The sequence below is a fragment of the Mycetomoellerius zeteki genome, unplaced genomic scaffold (genome assembly GCF_001594055.1).
Source record: "Mycetomoellerius zeteki isolate Tzet28-1 unplaced genomic scaffold, Tzet1.0 scaffold8, whole genome shotgun sequence".
In the NCBI taxonomy this organism is placed as follows: domain Eukaryota; kingdom Metazoa; phylum Arthropoda; class Insecta; order Hymenoptera; family Formicidae; genus Mycetomoellerius; species Mycetomoellerius zeteki.
In genome coordinates, this window is record NW_017257830.1 from 226895 (window position 1) to 248733 (window position 21839).

The 21839-nt window shown below is 33.5% G+C and overlaps 1 protein-coding gene and 1 long non-coding RNA gene across 5 annotated transcripts in view; one reads left to right on the forward strand and one right to left on the reverse strand.

Annotated features, from left to right (window-relative positions):
• LOC108729849 (prominin-like protein) overlaps nt 1-21839 on the reverse strand; it is a 57741-nt gene that overhangs the window by 20371 nt on the left and 15531 nt on the right. For 2 of the 4 annotated variants that reach the window (XM_018459183.1, XM_018459186.1), the window contains exons 3-8: nt 20708-21060; nt 11651-11772; nt 11538-11561; nt 3821-4116; nt 3576-3725; nt 3268-3483 (exon numbers count right to left, since the gene is read on the reverse strand). In XM_018459183.1, coding sequence (XP_018314685.1) covers nt 3268-3483; nt 3576-3725; nt 3821-4116; nt 11538-11561; nt 11651-11772; nt 20708-21060 — 1161 coding nt within the window. The remainder of the gene's footprint in view (nt 1-3267; nt 3484-3575; nt 3726-3820; nt 4117-11537; nt 11562-11650; nt 11773-20707; nt 21061-21839) is intronic. The other 2 variants (XM_018459185.1, XM_018459182.1) reach the window with 1 other exon arrangement.
• Nucleotides 1826-21503, forward strand: LOC108729850 (uncharacterized). The gene is made up of 3 exons (XR_001936952.1): nt 1826-1886; nt 9675-9681; nt 21493-21503. It is a non-coding gene; the product is annotated as an uncharacterized lncRNA (long non-coding RNA).

Here is a 21839-nt window from a genome sequence, read left to right on the forward strand (position 1 = left end):
AAATCAAAATAATATTTCAAGTATATTTATTAAAAAAAGTCCCACAGAACACAATTCTCCGGCGGCATCTTGAAGACGTCCTTATAAGATAGACATTCTTCGAACATTCTTTAGGACTGTGTTGTATGGGATAATTTCTCACAATCATAATAGACTTAATACAAAATACGAAAGACTTTATAGTGAATAAAGTACAATAACATATTAAAATGAGAAAATGAAATGCAAAGATAGTGTAATGAGAGGCGCAGAAATCGAAAAGGGATTTTTACATCGATAACAAGTAGAAAATTGTAGAGACAAAAAATCGAAAATGAACAAGATCTCCAGCAGCAGCATACTTGACGCGACTGTTTTCTTCATAATTCGATTCATGCAAATAATTCAATAAATATTTTATTAATTATAAACTATTTTTCGCAAATTAAAGAAATTTTATATATATTCAAGTTATTATTTTAGTACTGATATATATTTCATATTCAACAAATACACATATAAAACATATAATAACAAATATTTTTCTATGAGACACTCACATTTTTTTACACTTTATTAATAAAATCTGAAATTTATTACAGTAGTAGTAGCAGTTATTATTTGATATAATATCATTATCTTTAATCAGTCTGTAATTGATTCGAATGAAAACAGAAATCTGAACAAAAATTTTTAGAAATAATGCATGACTCATTTGCGGATTAAGAAATTTCTTTATTATCAAATAGATTTAAAAGCGAGTTATACGTAAAATTGATACTTATATATGTATTTCTTGTAATATGTTTCGAAATTACATTGTCTATATGGGGTATGTGAAGATAGCACCCCAAATATAATATTCAGGCGTTCTAATTAGAGTTCGAACTTCCTTCCGAGACGAAAAGTTCCTTATAGTTTATAATAAGAGTTCCGCTTAATAACCATTTTTTAATAATTCTTAAAAAATGGGTTGCTAACTTCTTATCGAAAATCGAGATCGAATAGTTCTGAGCGACTTAATAGCTTTACTTTGTAAATATCTAGTTCCTGATGCATAACAGACAAATCCGATCAATGAAAAAAGAAAAAAAAATTATTGAAAATTTTCGATGACCCTTCCCATGTAGCGTATCTCGCAAACCGTTGGCCCAATTGCTTCGAGCCCTAATACTTTTCGACGAGCTCTATCGAAAAGTATTAGGTGACAAGACAAAGCGATTGAACCAACGGTTTCTCAGCTGAAATTTGGCATTAAAGCAACGGAATTTATTTAGCGTATTCGAGATGCTTAGTTAGGAAACTCGGTTTCCCATTAATTAATAAAGCTATGGAATTATTAATTTATCTCGCGAGTTTTTCATTCTAGTCCGAGTCTCTCTTTCCAAGGATTCCGATTGGTCGGCGCGCGCCAGGCACCTCGCGAGAGACGTGATAGGCTCACGTTCGCTGATATATGTTTCAAGCTTGTACAAAGTAATCCTAATGACTAAAATAACAAAATTAGAGAGAAATGTAAAGAATTAGATATAAGAAAACAATAAGAATCTTAAAGCGTTTTCAACCGGGTTTGTACCAACCTAAATTGGATTAATGGTTTTGTGCTCTCCTATTGGTAGAGCGTGTAACGTCAACCAATAGGAAAGATTAATCCAACCCAGGTTGGTGCAAACCCGATCGGGCCGAAAACGCTATTAGTTTGTACGGATGAGTTTTCGTCATAAATCTAAGCGACGAGCGACATGCGCATCACGAGTCGTGATTGGTTCGCGTTAACTGCTTGTATCGAGTAATTACAATGATCAATAGCGTATTTTACTGGCCGCACTGTTGCGTACTGAGTGTGCACTAGACGAGAGCAGCGTGTTTCACTGGGTATTTCGGTGCAAACGAAAACGGTGTGCGCTGTTCACTAGAAAACTTGGTGCCGAATTTTGCACTTGAGTGCGGAAATTTGGCACGAGCTCCAAGAGGCCTTATTAGTTTAGTCAAGAAGACTAGAACTAAGGAGGATCAACTCGCGTGGTGGGGGTGAGTCAAAAAACTTCCGCGGCTATTCACACGATGTGCAGCGGCACTGCGCATTGTGTGAAAGTTCGATATAAGAGCGACAAAGTGACGATTATAGAACGATAGAGCGACAACTATATAGAGCGACAGAGAGGACTAATGAAGCGCAAGAGTGGGGGAAGTTATCCGTCGCCACTTTTTGCCTCACCCCCACTACCGCTATTGGCACGAGTTGACTCTCCTGGTTCTAGTCTTCTTGAGTTTAGTGCAATATGATGGCACGGGAAGTTGCGAATGTTTTCACAGCTCGGTTTGCATTTGAACTGCTTGATTTGTAGTCTTTGTCATCATCCAGTAGTAGTGATAAAGATGAATGTTTACTAAATCAAACTTCACGTAAAATTCGTAAAATTGAAAACTTTGTTGACTTGGTGCATAAGTGTACAGATAAAGTGGTTATACATAGACACACTTTTTATCTCTCACATTATTAATATATTTATTTATAATTTACTAATACAATAACAGTAGAAAAAATATTGCACTTCGTGGCATTTGAACTTGATGTAGCTGTGTTTAGTTGGGAGTGCAATAAACTCGCACTTTCGGCAATCTCGTGCAGTGCTGCTGCCACTGAACGAGTTTTTGGTGCGCACCCAGTGAAAAACGCCATAAAACATAGCCAAATAGAATTATGAAGGTTTTATTGTAGAGGATAACGAAATAATAAAAACTTCGATACATGTGAACGAGTCTCTTGTTTCAAGACAGTTATTTCTTCCGGGAATCTCTATTGTTCGGCATTGGCACGCGGCACGCGCCTTGCGAGTGATATGATTGGTCGCGCTAGCTAACGCACGCATCACGCCAGCATGGAGTGTTCGAAAGTAACGCGATTAAACTGAATATTATTTTCGCAGAATATTCACGCAAAACGAAACTATAATAAGTAATTCATACAGAACGATGTAAAAACCGAATCATGAAAAGAAAATACAGCGTGAGATAGCAAAATGACAAAAATTTGTATTTATACGGAAAGACGTAACAATTATTTTGATTTTACCTCTTTTTTTATGGTGTTCTTTTTGATTTTTTTTGCAAAATATACTTGATGCCTTTTTTTATATTTTTAATGTCTTTTCCGGTAGATATACTTGACGGGAGGCGCTACCGCATCTCCTGATTACACAATGAGATTATCACTTGTCAGAATACAAGCTTTCTTAGAATTTAGTCGATTTTAAAATGCAGCATATACTCCATAGACATACTTACGTTACAATGTAACTCATGTTAATACTCGCATTAACATCTTTTGGATAGAGTACTCTCTTGATTTGTACGAGCTCGTCGACCAGTTCGAACATCCTGTTGTCTTTTGGATTCTTTAAAGGCTCGCAGATACCACGTTGGGCCATAACGCCGGTTATCATATGAACAACGGTTATAACCATCAAAACGCTTGTCAAAAGAAAGATAATCCACACAGCCCTGCGATTTGAAATGTTAACAGTTATAAAAAAAGAGAATGACAATGGTAACTGATTTTATTTTACGTAATTCTAGTAACTTTTGCAACTTACATCATAAGAAATCGTGCCCCTGACCCTTTATTACAGCAATCATCTCCGTATCCGTCTGGACGCTTTCCGCAAATACCGCAGAAAAGGCCACACGTTAAACACATCAAGACAGTCAGAAGAATACCAGATATACCAAGACCAAGATAGTATCTAAAACAAATCATGTATATTTAAGGATCATTAGATGTCCCTTATGAATTCTATGCCTCGCAATGCATTTGTCTCAAGTTTATTTGTCTACGAACCTATAGGGCGAATATTGATTTATATTGTTCTGGGCAACTTCTAAATGTCGCATATATACTTTATCTATGTCGACATTTATCCTGTCGATAAGGGCAGTCATGTTATTGGCAATGCTCGCCAGGTAGTTACAGGCTCGTCGAATACTCGCACTGACCACAGGGATCGTCTGATTAACGGCGTGCTGTATATCCTTCTGAATCTTCAGAAACGAATCCCTGCCCTGGCTTACTTCCGACACTATATTACTCTCCATGAGCACGGTGATGTTATGTAACGCAAATGTAACGTCTGGCAGCTGAAAAGTATCACATCACAACATGCTTTCAATTGGCATTAATAGATTCACCACACATAGAACAGATTTAAAATTTCCTTGCTGAATCTGAATATTTCGTGCTAAATTTGCCCTCCGAAGCTACAAGACAGAAACATATAATTCTTTGAATTTCACGAAATCTAATTTTGTGGGGCACGCAAATGCATGAAAATATGACTGAAAAGCATACGCATACGTTGTATAAATTTAAATATTTTAAAATTAGAATAATTTAAAAAAATGGCCACAAACCGAGGATATATCTCTCACAAGGAACAGGCAATTCAAAAATTCAAAAAATTCTGAAACTTTGTGTGCAAGTAGAGTAGTAGTTCATCCCTAACACAAAACTATTTTTTGTTCGTGCGGAATTACAGTTTTAGGAGGTGAAACACCCCTTTGAAAAAAATCGGTTTTCCTCTTTTGAAACGAATCTCATCGAAACTATAAGAGATAGAAAAAAATTTACCAAATGAAAATTGAATGTTTCAAGAGGTTTCAAGAGTATTTTAGAACTATAATAAAAAAATTTTATTTAATTATTCATTTATTTTATACCTCCACCCTCCCAACCCTATTTTAATTTTATTTTATTATAGTTCTAAAGTACTCTTAAAAACATTTAATTTTCATTCTGGAAATTTTTTTCTATCTCTTATAGTTTCGACGATCTTAAGATTCGCTTCAAAAGAAAAAGCTGATTTCTTCAAAGGGGTGTTTCACCCCCTAAAACTGTAATTTCGAACGAACAAAAAATAGTTTTGTGTTACGGATGAACTACTCTACTTGCACATAAAGTTTCAGAATTTTTTTAATTTTTGAGTTGAATTTGAACTTAATTTTATGATATTACATTAAATTTAATATATTTATAACTGAAAAGTGTATTTGTGTACACGTACATGAAATTTAATGTATTTTTCATGAAAATTTATGAAATTTAATGTACACGTTCATTATATTAAATAACTACTGTAATTTAATTTTCAATTGAATCATTCATTAGAGGAGATGGTATTCCCAGATAGTAACGCGTCTGTCTTGTTGCTTGCTAAGTATGCATTGCTAAGTATGTGTTGTTACCAAAATTGTAGCAACTGAGTCCTCATTTGTTGGCAACTTGATATCTTTACAATATAATAACACTGAGTAGCAATTTGCCAGCAATTTGCCGACAACTTTAAAATCGTCATCATCAAAATTCATACTATTGTCATGATGTTGCCATAATAATGTGCAGCGTCATACAATGCTGTCATATTGCCGACAACGCAAGATAACATTGACGCAGCTATCTTGCTGTTAAACTGCTGGTAGTACATATACACATTGTTGTCTGCATATTGTTACAATGTCGGTATATTCGAAATCATTGAAGACAAATCTACGGCAAATTGCCAGCATCATAAGTGATCACAGATTTGTACGATTTTGCTGAGACACGCTTTGCTATCTGGGATGACACTCCAGTTACATTTTACACAATAACTTTATTAATAATCAATATTTAAGTTTAAAACTTGACAATTACATTCATAAAATGTTGTTGAATCAATTCTGGATTCAAAGTTACGAAATATTTATTACTTAAGATACTATTAATAAAAATGTGACGACTCTAAATGTTGCATGACTCTAAGAAAAAAATGGGCGGTAATATGGCCTACCATAAAAATAGCCTTAAAATATTAGTTTTGTTTAGAAAACAGTATTTGGTTACAACAAAGTAAAACATTTTAAAATGTATGCAAATGAATGTATATACATTCACATAACTTCTGCATATAAGCTGCTCAGTACTAAAAATCTCAGTACTAAAAATAGTACTGTACGTAATATAAACTATAGATTAATAGTAGAATTACAATCGATTATCAAATAATTATTTTGATATAAAAACCTCAAAAAAATAGTTGTGATAATCAATTCTCATAGAGGGCCACATTAGCAAAATGCGATAGTATTGTTTAAATTGATATAACTCAAAATATATATAGTCAAATAAAATGTTAAAATAACACTCAAAAATACATATATTCGTGTGATAATATGCTCAAGTTTAAGAAAAATAAAGAAGTAAGTGTAATTAAATGCTAAAGTGTACTTCAGAAATATTTCGAAATACTTGAAAGTAAAAATGCGTTATAATAAGTGCTGGCTATTAAGTATTGGTAATATTAGCGTCATGGTGTAACGGCGAACTGAACTAATAATTCCATAAGTAATCATTAAAATTCGCTATATAATAGCGGAGATATTAAGGAAGGTCACAATATATACCTTGGCCATAATACCACCTTCTCCTCTACTTTTAATTTCATTCATAACACCACGAGTTTCATTTACACGTAAAGGAAGCTCGTGGTCACATTTCTAACAGTGTAGGTTCTATTCGAGAAACACGTATATGCTTAGCGCCCTTTTTTTAAAATCAATTTTTTACAAATACGAAGGATAAAATTTTGTAACTACTACTTTGATTAGAAAGGAAAATGTCTTTGAATGAATTGCAATATAAAAATTTCATATAAGAAGAATTAAAATCATTTAGATCGGAATAGGAAGATCCTTCAATAGGAATACAAAGACTAATCAACCAATCGTCTCAACTAGAATAACCCGTAGTAGCTGATACAATTTGATACGATTTGATTGATTGACGCAAGTTACGAGTTAGAGATCTTAATGCTGGAGTCGCATGAGGCGCATTTGATGCGTATTGCATAATCGCGTAACCAATTCGCGGAAGCGATTCGCTGCGGTGGTTTCGTGTCTTAAACATCTAGACACATAATTCCTCGACGGCGAACATCTAGACACCCACTTCCTCAACTGCGAACACCTAGACATCCACTTCCTCGACGGCGAACATCTACACACCCACTTCCTCTACTGCGAACACCTAAACACTCATTTCCTCGATGATAAACACCTAAACACCCACTTCCTCGACGGCGAACATCTGGACATTTAGTTTCTCGATGGCGGACACCTATTATCATTTCCCAGTTTAGTTAGCCGCTAAGGGTAGCCGAAACCAGCGTGTTTCATTATTACCGACTTTACCGATCCTGTAATTTTGAAAAAACGATCGAGGCACTATCGTAGTACATAGTATAGTACAATTCGCAGCTCGCTGATCATGTATTAGAGACCCTTTAATCAGAGACTGACCAACAGATTTCATCAAATTCCTGCGAGTGAGAGAAGTATATAGACTGTCTCGCTCAGTCTCGCTCTTTCGCGCACGTGTACCAGTGTACTGTGTTAGACATCAGTTAAGTCCGATTGCACCAACGTACTTTAACTTTAAGCGATGCTTAAAGAAACTCTCAGTTTCTCTCTAAAGCCGAAAGAGAGAAAGAGAGATAAAGAGAGTTTTAAGCCTCGCTTAAAATCAAAGTAATGTTGGTGCAACCGGGCCTTAGACATTTGTTGATATTGCAAGAATGGGTGAATGTTGCGTCGAATTTTGCAATAATTCATCCATAAAAGGATATATGAAAATATTTCCGACAGATCGTGAACGTCGTGCGATATGGGCGAAAAATGTTGCCCGTAAAGATTGGATGTCTACGAATAATTCATATCTTTGTGAATTTAAGTATTATATTTCTAAAGTCATCATAATAAAATTAGGAATGTATTATTAATTTTATTAAAGAAGATAATATTTAGTTCCTCTGACATGTTTTTTTTAATTGTGTTATTGAAATATAATACGTTTATGTTAACGATAAGGTTAGTACGTTTCAAATATGACCGGGAATTGACGAAAATTCTAGATCAATAAAAAGAGGCCCTCTGATGGCCAGTCTCTGATTAAAGGGTTTGTAATCATGTATGTCACAAGCGCTCCTTGCGTAAAAAATGTCCGAAGGACACGAAAGGAATGCGCGAAATATGATCGACGATGACAATGACTTGTCTGAACGTGAAAAGTTACAAATTCGAACTTTGCGTCGCAATATCTCCACTTATAAGGTACGTTAGAAAAAATAAAAGCAAGTATAATACAATCGGAGTGTAAGCTATCGATTAAGTGTACTTAAAGACTCGATCGGGACAGCCGTTATTGAGATCTGATAATCTCGGTCTGACGCAACTCGCCGGTTCGCGTAAAGGACGCACGGCAGCGTCTCGCGCCATGCTTAGACTCGAGACACTACCGTGTCTCCAAAAATTTCATATAATTTTTTATTTTATATAATTTCGTAAGTAAATGTTTTCTATCGGAATTTTCATGCTGCTAAAATCTTTTCTGCTTGAAAATTGTACCTCTATCATGAATGCGCTCCCACTTCTCGTGTTTATTATTTCTTGACGTAAAATTATTTATAATTAATTTTTTCTCATAACGAAAATATCATGGAAGATCCTCTTTTATCGCAACGTTTCAATAGCATTATATATTTTTACAATTAAATTCCAATTTGAAATTAATATTTCAAATGAATGAATTCGTTTGAGATTAGTTGAAGTTTGTTCATTTATTCGACTCTTTGAAATCTAAAACGCAGATTCAGTTTTTCAATCACTCACAATTCAAAAGTGATCGATATGATATTTTCGCAAAAGAAAAATTATCATATTGAGCAAGGAAATTCGTTATAAAATATTGTATGAAAAATAGAACATTCTGTATATGAAATACATTTTTTTGTTTTCTGTAACATCATAAATTTTTTTTTAAGGTATCATTTCAGGCAGCTAATGAAAGCTGGCGTTCTATTCCCACTCCATTAATTTTCACATCCAGCGAAGTTACGCTCAAAGTTCGATATTATTTAATTAATAGCGAATTATTGCTGAATAAATTATTTATTGACATAAAATTATAACCGTATAATTTTTAATTGTGAATAAGTTTAATTATGTATTTAAGTGTATATATTAAATATTATACAGGGTGTTTCCAAATTAAATCGCAAAACTTCGGGAGCGTGTAGAGGAGTAAAAAACTAAGAAAAAAAGTCCTATAGACATATGCTCGTTTTTGCTCCGTTTCAGAGAAATCGAAAAAAAATGTTTTTTTTACCTGCAAGATTAAATGGGGACCGTTTTCTAAATTTCTTGGAGAATGAATTTTCTGACTATTTAGAAAACATCCCATTACAACAACGTACTGAAATGTGGTTTCAATTAGATGGATGCCCTGCTCATTACAGCAGAGTCGCTAGAACCTGGTTAGATAGAAAATTCCCACAACGATGGATTGGACGTGGAGGAGCAGTACATTGGGCAACTCGTTCGCCCGACTTAACGCCATTAGATTTCTATGCATGGGGAGTCAATAAATTTTTGGCGACAGAAAATATAAACGAGGTAAGGAGTGAACTTCCGAAAATATCCAACGCTCGATTATCATGAATTTTGGTAGAAATACTCCAAATGATGTAAAATGAATGCCCTTAAATGGATTTTCACCGACAAGAAAGTTTAATGCCAAAAATGTGTGAATGAAGTTATGGAAGTTTGTGCTTATTATTTTTAGTATACTACATGTTTATCGCAGTTTATATAGGAGTTGAATGGAGGGGATGCGTATATAGAAGGAAAATATTTATTGTGTGCCCGACTTCTATAATTGTACTGTTGCACATGGGTTTCGAGTTTCCACGCGAAGCGACTCTCACCCCCTCTCCCCCCTGCAAAGGAGCGCCCGACTTTCATAATTGTACTGTTGTATGTACATGGGTTTCGAGTTTCCACGCGAAGCGACTCTCATCCCCCCCTTCCTCCCTGCAAAGGGGCGTCCGACTTCCATAATTGTACTGTTGCACATGAGTTTCGAGTTTCCACACGAAGCGACTCTCATCTCCCCCCTCCCGCCCTGCAAAGGGGCAACCAACTTTCATAATTGTACTGTTGCACATGGGTTCATAACTTTTCAATGGACAAGGTCAAGGTCAAGGTCACTCGGAGTTCATTTGGGGAGCTGGCTGTGTAAAGGTGAATATTACGTGAATAGGCGTATGATTTTTCACGCCCTATTACAGCGAGCTATATAGCGGTAATGCATTTAGTATACAACTTTACTTAAACATTTTTGACATTAAACCTTTTTGTCGGTGAAAATCCATTTAAAGGCATTCATTTGACGTCATTTGGAGTATTTCTGGCAAAACTCGTGATAATCAGGCGTTGGGCATTTTCGGAAGTTTATCCGAGGTAAGTATATATTTAAATAAATTAACTTTGAGCGACGCGAAGAAAAAACCGTGTTTGCTGCGATTTTCGAAAATGGGTGCTACCCAATACTTCTTCTTTTTTAATAATTGTTTAATAGCACTGGCAGCGGCTATGCGACATCCCCGAATTTCTGTTACAGTTGTAGCTGCTACCATATAGCTATATTTTTGTACGTACCCAATATATGATTCACTATTATGATCCATTTTAATTTTTTTTAATTAAAAGTTAGAGAAAATAAATGAGTGTCTTCGTCAGCTTAAAATCAGCGAAAATACGCTCCATGAAAAGGAAGCAGGAAAATAGTGAATAGCTTTTGAATGCTGTTTTGATTGTGGTGGAATGGGGGTAAAACGCCAGCTTTCCTTCGCTGCATGAAATTGCACCTTTATATTCGATAGAGAAGCAAGTTTAGTGCAAATAATAATAATAATGTGCTCTCAGAAAGAAATTGAACATACTTATGTAATGTATACATATATCCAGCAAATTTTTTACTCGTGCAAATTATTTTGCAAAAGTAATCGATTAATAAAAATAAACATATTTATATGTAAAACGATATACACATGAGTAAGGAAACTGCATGCTTTTGCTTTACAACTTACAGATGCTAGAAGCTATTTGTGGCAAGCATGGAATCAAATAAATTTATACAGTATCTGTCCCTCATACAGTAATGATCACGTATCACGATGTATCAGTAACTACAATATTCGATATTAATGAAGATGTTTTGTAGTAAATTACATTAAAGCATAAAAATTAATTGCATTGGTCTACAATATGTCAAAATATATCTGAATTTACGAATTAATTGCACCGATATGTCATGCATTATATTTTAATTCTTTTGTGATTTAATTAATCTAAATATTTAATAATATAAAAGTGGTGGGGCCAAAAATTCTTATTAGATCTAATCGCTTCGATAAGATTCGAGACTTTATTTTAAGAAGCCTTATTATGAGCAAACGAAAGCCGAGGCAAGCTTTATACAAATCTACCGTTTCAATACATTAACAAAATCACTGTTTTCAATGCACTTAGAGACCTCGAGATAATATTTCCTTAAAAACAGCGATGCCGAAGTTGCTAAAAAATCTCATTTTCTCTTTAAATAATTTTTTTTATACATCGAGGTCCGAAGGCATTTTTATTAAATTTCATTACATTACAAAAGGTTTTCTTTTATTGTAAAATCATACCTTTGGGAAGTAACGGTCCATGTACTGCGTGTAAACAAGGAAACGCTCGTAATTGATTGTAGGTAATTAACTAAGATAATATTTACGATAAGAAATGACTTGAGTCTGCTTACCTTATCGAAGTCCACCTGTACTGACATTTGATTCACTTTGTAATCGTGCAGAACCCGTTGGCACTTGTCAGTCGTACACGCAGCCAGCGTGTGAAGGAGATTTTTCTTGACGCCACGAACAACTAAAGAAGCAAATTTATATTTCGCTCATTTTGATATTCTTTGATAACACTATGTGTTAGTGCGTGTATGTATATGCAGTATGTATATGTGTTGTATGCAGGGTCAGGGAGGAGGAAGTGCATCACAAACTAATCAGACGCTGGGTCCGAGGGACAAATAGTCCGGGAAGCCGGTGAAAAAATCGTGACTATTTTCTAAAATCTAGATTTTTTTGTATATAGTTGTATTTAGGATAAAAAGCAAAATGCTAGAATCAGCAGGTCAGGTGTTAGAACCTCTAGCGCTGGCATTCCTTAAAGGATGTCAAAAAAAGTAGTGTCACAAAAGTATTTTCTAAAAGCTGAAAATTCATGTACGGATAGTTTATACAATAAGATGTAAATATAACCGTCAGACAGTCCAGCAGAACACGTAGCGTCAGCACTACCTTAAAGTTGCAAAAAAAAATATATAACGTAACTGTTTTCTAAAATCTGAAATTTGGTAGAGCACTAAATTATTTAATGCTGCATACGAAAAAAATAGTCAGACGGCTTTTTAACGGGACTAATACCTCATTAGATGTGATCAAAGGGATGATATTACGCGCGCGGCCCGTGGCTGCGTTGGTTTGCGCTTATTCTCCATCCTGGATTTCTGTTGTATAACTTTTACACATAGTTAAATAATATTAATTTAAAAACATTGTTTTTTGATAAAAGTGAGAAAAATATATATATATAAATAAAAATATATATAAATAATTGTAAATATAATTATGAACAATAAATCTACATTTATATTTGTTTAAGAATTGGAAACTTTTTTAAAATATTAATCATATCGAAACAATATTAAAAACATTAATTTTGTCAAATATTAATTAAACATGTCGAAACAATATTCTAAACATTAATTTAGTTATACATAAATAATAGAAAATTAAAGATTATAGTACGAAATTGAATTTAAAAAACTTTCAATAATATTTTATGTTCGCGCGTTTTATTCAATATCACTATCGCTTCCTTCTTCGTCTTGATTATCTGTATTATCATCTGTATTATTCGTATCATTTGTACAGTCTAATGTTGCATCTAGAAATAAGTATTTATAAAGCATATAACATGAATAAATAATTATTTGTTACGTATGATATGTGAAAGAAATTATTTACCTGAATCTTCATTAGAATCTCTATTAAAACATAGTTAACAAACATTGGTAACTGTTCTCCCTCGAACCAAACAAACTGGTATCGGTCGTCAATTTCTTCCCAACCATAGTTAAGAGGAGACATATTTGTTGGGATTTTGAGATTCGCATTTCGCTAAATATTTGTAATGTAAGCGGCTCGTTGGAATAGTTTTTTTAATTCTGATGTTCATGGTGGTAAATTCAATGCATCCACATTCTTAGTTTTACAAATTGCTTGCAACTACTCAAAATTTTGTTTTTAGTTACAAATTATCGTTTAATTATAAGTTATTGTATCGATTTAGAGTAAATAAATATTTCGAAAATTAGATAAAAGTCTATAAATTCATATCATTTAATTTTCGAAATATTTATTTACTTCAAACCCGTGAGAGTGAGATCGAAAGTGATGAAGTGCACCTCTCTCGTTCTGACAGGTTTCGTTCAAGTTTTCCTCCGCTTTCCATTAAATTTAAGTATTTCATGTTGTGATTGATAATTTCTTTAAATTTTATTTCACTAACGTCGATAAAAACTTTTTTTAACTTATCTTGAAACGAAATAAAGTTTTAAACATAATTTTCTAGAATTATTATATGTATTTCACTATTTTACATATTTAAAAAAATATTTCAAACAATTGACAAAATTCTTAAAAGATAGCAAAAATGATATTCCCTTACCTTCACGCAAAAAAATATTTTGCTACTCCAGCTAGAATTATAGTTGTTTTTTGTATCTGATAGAAAATCATGTATCATACGCATAGAATTTATAGCACAAATCTAAATTCTATTTCTGTCATCTATATGATTAGATGCTATACATATACAATATCGCAGTACTTGCTAGAAATTTATGTATTTTAGCTATTTTTCGTACCTAGATAATTTTCACTATAACTGCAAGATCACTTTTTTGAGTGTTCTTTCAGCATTAATCTGTATTAAAGATTCTCTATGTTTTTTTTCCCAAAGCGGGTATAAATTTTCTATAACGTTGAGCATGATAACCTTGGATTTTATTTGGACGGTAAAATGACATTGTTAAAGCATAATTCATTTTCTTGGCGAATGTAGAACAATTTTGCACTTTTCCCCTTACGGAAAAATACTACCGAGTACTATTGCATACACCACTATTGCACTATTAGTGTAGTAGTAGTACACAGTAGTGACACTACTGATATTTAATAGTGTCACTACTGATATCAGTAGTATCACTACTGATACGCAATAGTGTCACTGCTGAGCCAGTAGTGCTACTAGTAGTTTTCAACACTACAGCAGTAGGTACTACTGCGTCACTAATGGAAATACTACTTATGTTCACTGCTATTACACTGGTGCAAGACCTTAGTAGTGTTCAGCAATGCTGTAGTAGTGTACTATTAATATTTAGCATTGCTGCCTTAGCATCCTTGTTATTAACAGAATATTCTGCAGTAACATAGAATTATTTATAATAATTGTAATATTTGATATAAAAAATTGTTATTAGAGTAAAAAAACACATATATATCATTAGAGTAATTATTTCAGCATGTAGAAATCATATTTTATAGTATTATATCATTAAAAACAAATTATTATCATAGGTGTCTTAAAAATAGAAGAATTTATACACGCATACAAAAATACAAATTTATTATTTCGATTATCATGACATTTTGGATCCGACCAAGCGTCTGTTCTAAGAACAAAATCTAAGAACAAAATTTTTCTGTTTTATCATTGCAAAATAAGCAAATAGAAAGCGGTACATCCATATTTTCGAGACATAAAACACTTTCACACTGACAGACTGAAACGCTCAAATTACTCGATGACAATGACATAACTGTTGTTTTCAAATCAAGATAATCGTTATTTTGAAAGGAGAGATTTTTATTATGCTTCAAACTAGCAAAACGACGAAAGGGTCCAAATCCAAGTGACTAATGCTCGCCTCATACAAGAATGGGAACTAGGGGTCGGTCCTATTTAAAATAACATTAATTAAAATATGTAGTTAATTTAAAAATAAAATAAGAATTATTTAGTATTTATTTTAAATAATTTCTTATGACCTATTTCTTATTTGATGGTTTAAATAAGTTTCTGGAACCTATTCAAAAATTTTTATTTTATATAAATCGTATTACAAGTTATTTTAGCAATCCCTACTTAGAACATCAATATATAAATAAAAAGGGAATATGGATGCGCTAAAACGATCGCGCCAATATTCTAGGCTGCGTGCACGTGCGCCTTGAATTGTTATTTCTAATAGAATCTTATGTATTATTATTTGTGCATAATTAAATTAATGTTTTTAATATTGTTTCGATATGATTAATATTTTTTAAAAGTTACCAATTTCTAAACAGATATAAATGTAAATTTATTGCTTATAATTATATTTACAATATTATTTATATATATTTTTATTTATATATATATTTTTCTCACTTTTATCAAAAAATAATGTTTTTAAATTAATACTATTTAATTATACAGGGTGGCCCAACGAAAACGAAACAGACCGTATAACTCCTACACAAATGATTTTTCAAAAAAACGTAAAAACATATCGATTTCTATTGAGAGGGGGACATCTTTTGACGTATAACTCTTATCCTCAACTTCAACTTCCTAAGCGGGGGTGCCAATTCCTAAAAAATTTCAAATGGGAAGGGGGGTCAAATGATACATCATTAGAAAGGTCTTTTAATTCTCTACATTCTTACGTTTGATTTTTTAAATTCGATCAATTCGTTCAGAAGATACAGAGTGTTCAATCTAAAACAAGCAAATCTTCAAACTTTTTCTTTATTATCTATCGAATTAGTTCATTAATAAGTTGCAAATGATGTCTAAATACGTACCATCGTGTAATTTAGCGTAGTAATTCGAAATGTTGACTACCGACTTCCATCAATTTCAATCAAAATATTAGAACAGAGTAGAAGTAACGATGTGATGTTATTTCTACTGTGCTCTGTTTTGATTTTTTCTTTTGTATTTTTAATGCTTATTAACAACCTACGAGGTATATCTTTTCCTCAGTGTAATCTTAAAGCAAGGCCGTGCAGTATCTTCCTAGTGTGAGCGACAAGTTGTAATTTCCACCCGGGCACTAGCCTCGCTTTAGCATAAGGACACTAAAAACTAAAATATCTATTATATAATAAAATACCAGAATTAAACATGAGTATGCAGAATATTAATAAAAGATAAAAATGTTCAAAGATAAATATCTTTCTAAATATCTTATGTTTAGTTTTTATTCTGTGTGTCTTAGCATTCTGTCTTAGAAGCCTGTTTTAACATTTAAAAAAAGTGTAATTACGCAGAAAACAGACTTATTCATCGATTTTGATGAAATTAGGGGCATTAGATGCGTTTTTGCACAAAATAAACGAATCTGACAGATTTCCTTGCTCTTTTTTTTATTACTTCCTCAATAGTTATCAACTTTAACCAATGATATCTCGGTTCGTCGGGCAGAGCGACACTCATTTTTCTGCCAGATCGTTCATTTTGTGCAAAAACGCGTCGAATGACCTTAATTTCATCAAAATCGGTGAGTAGGCTCATCTTCTGCATAATTACAAAAAAAAAAGTAACGAAAAGTAACGATTTGTTATCGTTACTTTTAAGTAACGGTAACGAGTTACTTTTTATCGCAAATAACGGTAACAGTAACGCGTTACTTTTAAAATGTAACTTTCCCAACCTTGCTTCAACTATGTCAAATACACATGGTGTTAATGAGAAATTTAAATACTTTATGACGCTTTTACGCTAAAATTGTATTACTAATAAATGCGATGCTGCAAACATGTTGCGCAAAATTTATAATAAAAATTCTATTATAGAATGTGAATTAATAGTCTATGGTTTAGATTATATTGTACATGCTGCATTACATGATACATAAATGTATATTTAAAATATATTCTTTTTAAAATTATCTTTTTCCTAGTCTCTTCACCATTAACTTCGTACTTTCGTATTGAATTAGTCGATAAGAAAACGCGCTAGGCTATTTGTACAATAGTATATTATTTAAAAATATTATAATTAGTTGCTAAATTTTAAAATCATTGCTAAGTCATATTATTAAAAAATCGTAAAATAAGTATCATATTTATAAAATCATATTATAAAAGCGTGAGAGAAGAAAAGAAAATGTGGGAAAGAATACAACGGGAAGAAGAGAGCGAGCGCAAATAAGATGGTAAGTATAGGGCCCTAATGGGTGAGAGGGAGAACTGCATCCTACAATGGATGGGAGAGAGAGAACAAGTTGGAAAGAGAACGCAACGGGTGGGAGAGAGAAAGAACCAAATCCCCTTCCCCCTCTACCACGGAACCTAATGATGTACTTCCTTTTCCTTGCCTCTCGGACTCAGTGTTTGTGATGCACTACCCCCTCCTTAAACCTTTTCTTACACGCACGCACGCACACCGCATATACATACATACACGCACTAACGTATAATGGTCTAGAATCCTCCTTGCTTTCCTACTGTATTTAGGTATACATATTCATTAAAATTTTTATACAGGGTGTTTCTTGTAACTTGATCAATATTAAAATATCTCCATTGTTTTTGATGATACGAGAAAATATTACAAGGGATCTTATTTGATTCGAAGGGGCATATATGATGACACCACATATTATGATGAGCAAAAACTTTTTCTCAAGATCATGTCCCGTGTGGAGTTGTTAGTCTTTCATCGGGCGCCTCCTTAGGTGACGGATTGGGGAATGCTCGCCGGCTCGCCGGGGAAATAAAATACTCGGGGTGGACCACAACTAACATCCTATAAGTACAGAGTATCTTGTTGAGACAATGAATAAAACAATAACGGAAAATCCCAGGTGGCAGTCCAGGCTCTAGCCTGGAACATCTGCCCTCTGTGGAGGCTGGCCCCATGGATTGGGGGGGGGGGGGAACTATTGTTTGTTAAAAATTCATTAAAGGAAAACAATGTGCCCTCAGAGGATCATCGGCAGAAGACAGTAATGAAACACATAATTTAGGTGCAAAGGACAGAAAGCGGGGTAATAGTAAAATCTTACTCCAGCAGACCATAACGTAAGTCCAGAACAGAGATAAATCCAACTTCACAAGAGATATCCTATCTCATCAGAAACCTGACAAAGACGGGTAAAACTTAAATAAAAACTCAAACAAAAATTGGGGAAAATAGGAAAGGGCTGCTACGAGTAAGAGACCTCGTAGCAGTCCCGAAGAGACTCGGCCGAAAGCGCATAAACAGAAGTAAATTGGCTCAGTTCCCCCATTCCCTTGTACAATAAATATGGAAATTTAGATCAGAATGTACAAGACGAATCACCATCATTATCAGAACCCAAAACATTAAAACCTCCATCCATATTTGTGGCCGGAGTCGCAAATATCGTCCCTCTCATGTCGTTACTTGAGACTGTTGTCAAACACAAATACGAAATTAAGATAATACATGGTTCACAAGTAAAAATTCAACCTAAATCTCCGGAGAGCTATTCAATAAATAGTTAAAGAATTGCAAGCAAAAAATATAGAATTTCACACTTATAAACTGAAACATGAAAAGAATTTTAAAGTTATACTAAAAACATACATCCTTCTACTAATATAGATGACATAAAGCAGAAAATTAATGGTAAAGGACACACTGTCGCGAATATATGGAATATGCAGCAAAAAAGTACAAAGAAACCCCCACGTTCAACATAGAATTAAAATCCAACATAGAATTAGCACTCAATAACAAGGAAATATATGATATAAACTATCTGTTGCAATGCAAAATAAAGTTTGAGCAACCCTATCTGAAAAGGAAAATACCACAATGCACTACATACCAACGCTACGGACACACTAAGAATTTCTGTTACCACAGAGCGAGATGTGTCAAATACGTAGGTAATCATGCAACTGCTAAATGTCAAAAGAAGGTCAGACGACGTTAAATGTATTTTATGCGAGGGCAACCATCCTGCAAACTACAGGAGATGCAGAATATACAAAGAATCGCAAAAAAACACTTATCCATCCTTGAGAAAGAAGGAAACATTTTTCCTGTTAAAGAAGCCAACTCAATGCAAGCTGAACAAATTCGACTAACTTGCTCTTATGCTCAAGCTGCCTCAGCCTCGTTACGACCAGGTATTAAGATGTGCCTTCCAATAAGCGACACAGTGCGACACAGTGATTATGTCATCTTTGTTTAACATTGGCAAACAACAAAGATGTAATGATCCATTGTGTCACACCGTGTCATTCGTGTCGCTTGTCGAAAGACACAGTGAGAACACATCTACTCAAAGTCCAAGTGCAGAACTAGCAATATGCAGTCAAACGATATTCTTAAATTAAAGAATATGATAAAGAGATTCTTAGAAAAAATGGATTTCATGTTTAATATATTAACAATACTCGTCTCAAAGATGTCATAATGGCTCAATTGCTCAAGAGAGCTTGGAATTCTAATGGCTTGGCGCACTATATGAATGAAGTAAAATCATTCATACTCTCACACAAAGTAGATATAATGTTAATATCAGAGATATACTTTACCAAAAAGCATTATTTTAAAATACCCTCTTACACTGTATATAATACTATGCGTCCCGACAGAACAGCCCACAATGCCATTAGCATTAAAAATAATATTAGGCATCACGAAATGGAAAAATAAAAAAGACTTCCTACAAGCAACCACAATAGTGGAAGACTGGGCTGGCAGTATCACTATTTCGACTGTACGTATATTGCCTCCATAAATATGCAGTTACTAATGAACAATTTGAGACTTTCTTCAAAACTCTAGGTGAGCGATTCATGCAGGCGACTATAACGCCATACACCAGTACTGGGGATCTAGGCAAATCCAAAAGGACGAGCACTCTATGAAGTTATTGATAAGAGATTAACTTTGATATTATATCACAATGCTCACCAATTTACTGGCCAACCGATAGAAGAAAAATTCCGGATATAATTGACTTTGGAGTCATTAAGGGTGTATCTAAAGCGTACTTTGAGGTGAAGTCTAAAATTATCCTCTGACCACACTCCCTCTTAATAATCAATGTTCATAATAAAGTAGTTTTTAAAATATCTCGTAAACTATTGGTTTTTTGGTATCACTACCTTAATATTATACTTTTATAAGCAGAATAATTAGAGGAATCATATAATAAAAAAATCATACAATTCCATTTAAAAAAGTAAAAGTGACATTGAAGTCTAAAAAAAAGACCTTGAGAAAATTTTTTTGTTCATCATAATATGTGCCTCTTCGAATCGAACAAGATCCCTTGTAGTATTTTCTTGTATCATCAAAAACAACGGAGATATTTTAAAAATGAACAAGTTACAGGAAACACCCTGTATAAAAAATTAATCTATTACAGTATAATTTTCGTATTTAATGTATGAAATTTAAGCAAACTTTGTGATTGAGTTAATTTTTCTCCAGAAATTTGTTTCGTGCTTTTTCTATAAAAGCAATAGATAAATATCTATAAAAGATCAATATAGAGATCGAAAAAATAATTAGATGAAATAAATATATTCTAGATATTCTAAATTTAAATAAATTTGCTTCGGACACGTGGAAAGAGTAATTTAATTTTTCGCAGTTTACTATGTACAAATTCTCTTTCTCTTTTTTTTGCAAGGAAGAAAAAATATAACATTAATTGATTTTTTTTATTCCTATGAACTTCGAGAATTTAGAAATACGAGCTGCGTACCAATGTCCAATTGACTGGCATTTGTCCTTAATTCCTGCGTTATCTTATTCATCAACCTCAGATCCTCTCTGATCGACTCTAAGCCAGCAACGATGTCGTTTAGATTTGTCAGGGAGACGGCGTGAGAATATTCCGCCAGTTGTTCGGTAACGATTTTGCCGCTGGCCTGCAGGATATTGTTGAGCGTAACTTCAAGTTCCTCGGGATTGGTCTTGAGCAAATTGTCAATCTCTTGCTTCGTGGTAGTCAAGTAGAGTTTGACGTCTTTTAGACTTGTCTTGGCTTTACACGGAAGCTCTTTGGTTCCCTCCTGCATGTACTCGTTCGTCACAAAGGCACACACCACGCCGAATCTGCAATTAATTGTCCGTGTTAAATGTCCACGTTTTATTAGAGTGACGAGACAAGGAAACAGAATTTCATTATCGGATTTTATACGAAGTTGTCATTAAATATACATGTTTGACATCCCGAATATTAATATCATATTTTACAAAAGAGGGAATTAAATTGCGTGGGACAATTAAATTTCGAAGAGAGAAGTAAATTAGTTATCGCAATGAAAGCATGCAACGCATAATACATTAATACATTCATTGGCTGCGAACAGCAGAAAAAGCAGCTTTGCAACTGTAAGACACTTGAATATGATTAATTTATATATTTAAATCCAGTGAGGAACTAAGAGCAAGATCAATCATGTTACAAAATTTTACAACATTTGCAAAGCTGCTTTTTCTACTCAATGCAGCCATTAGTACTTCAAATAGAAAGAAGCAAGTGAGTTTCAGGAATTTTCTAGTTTCACAAAATCGTAATAATATGCACCAATCGTAAACATCGCAGTAGGAGTTTCTATTGCCATATATTTTAGTTATCATTTTTGTTTCATTTCTGATGCTATTATATAATTAATGAAGTGATTAAGCAAAACTCGATATGTTGAATAAAATTAATCCTTTTTATGTCCGATTTGTTGTGCGAAGAGAAATATTGGGTTAGGGAAAAAGTCCCTTTACAAGTTGGTAAAACGACTTTTTTTAGCAACCCATATATTCTATTTAAAAAAAATTGGCAATTACATCACTTGATAGAACAACGTTTCAGCTTTAAGAATCTATATTTTTAACTG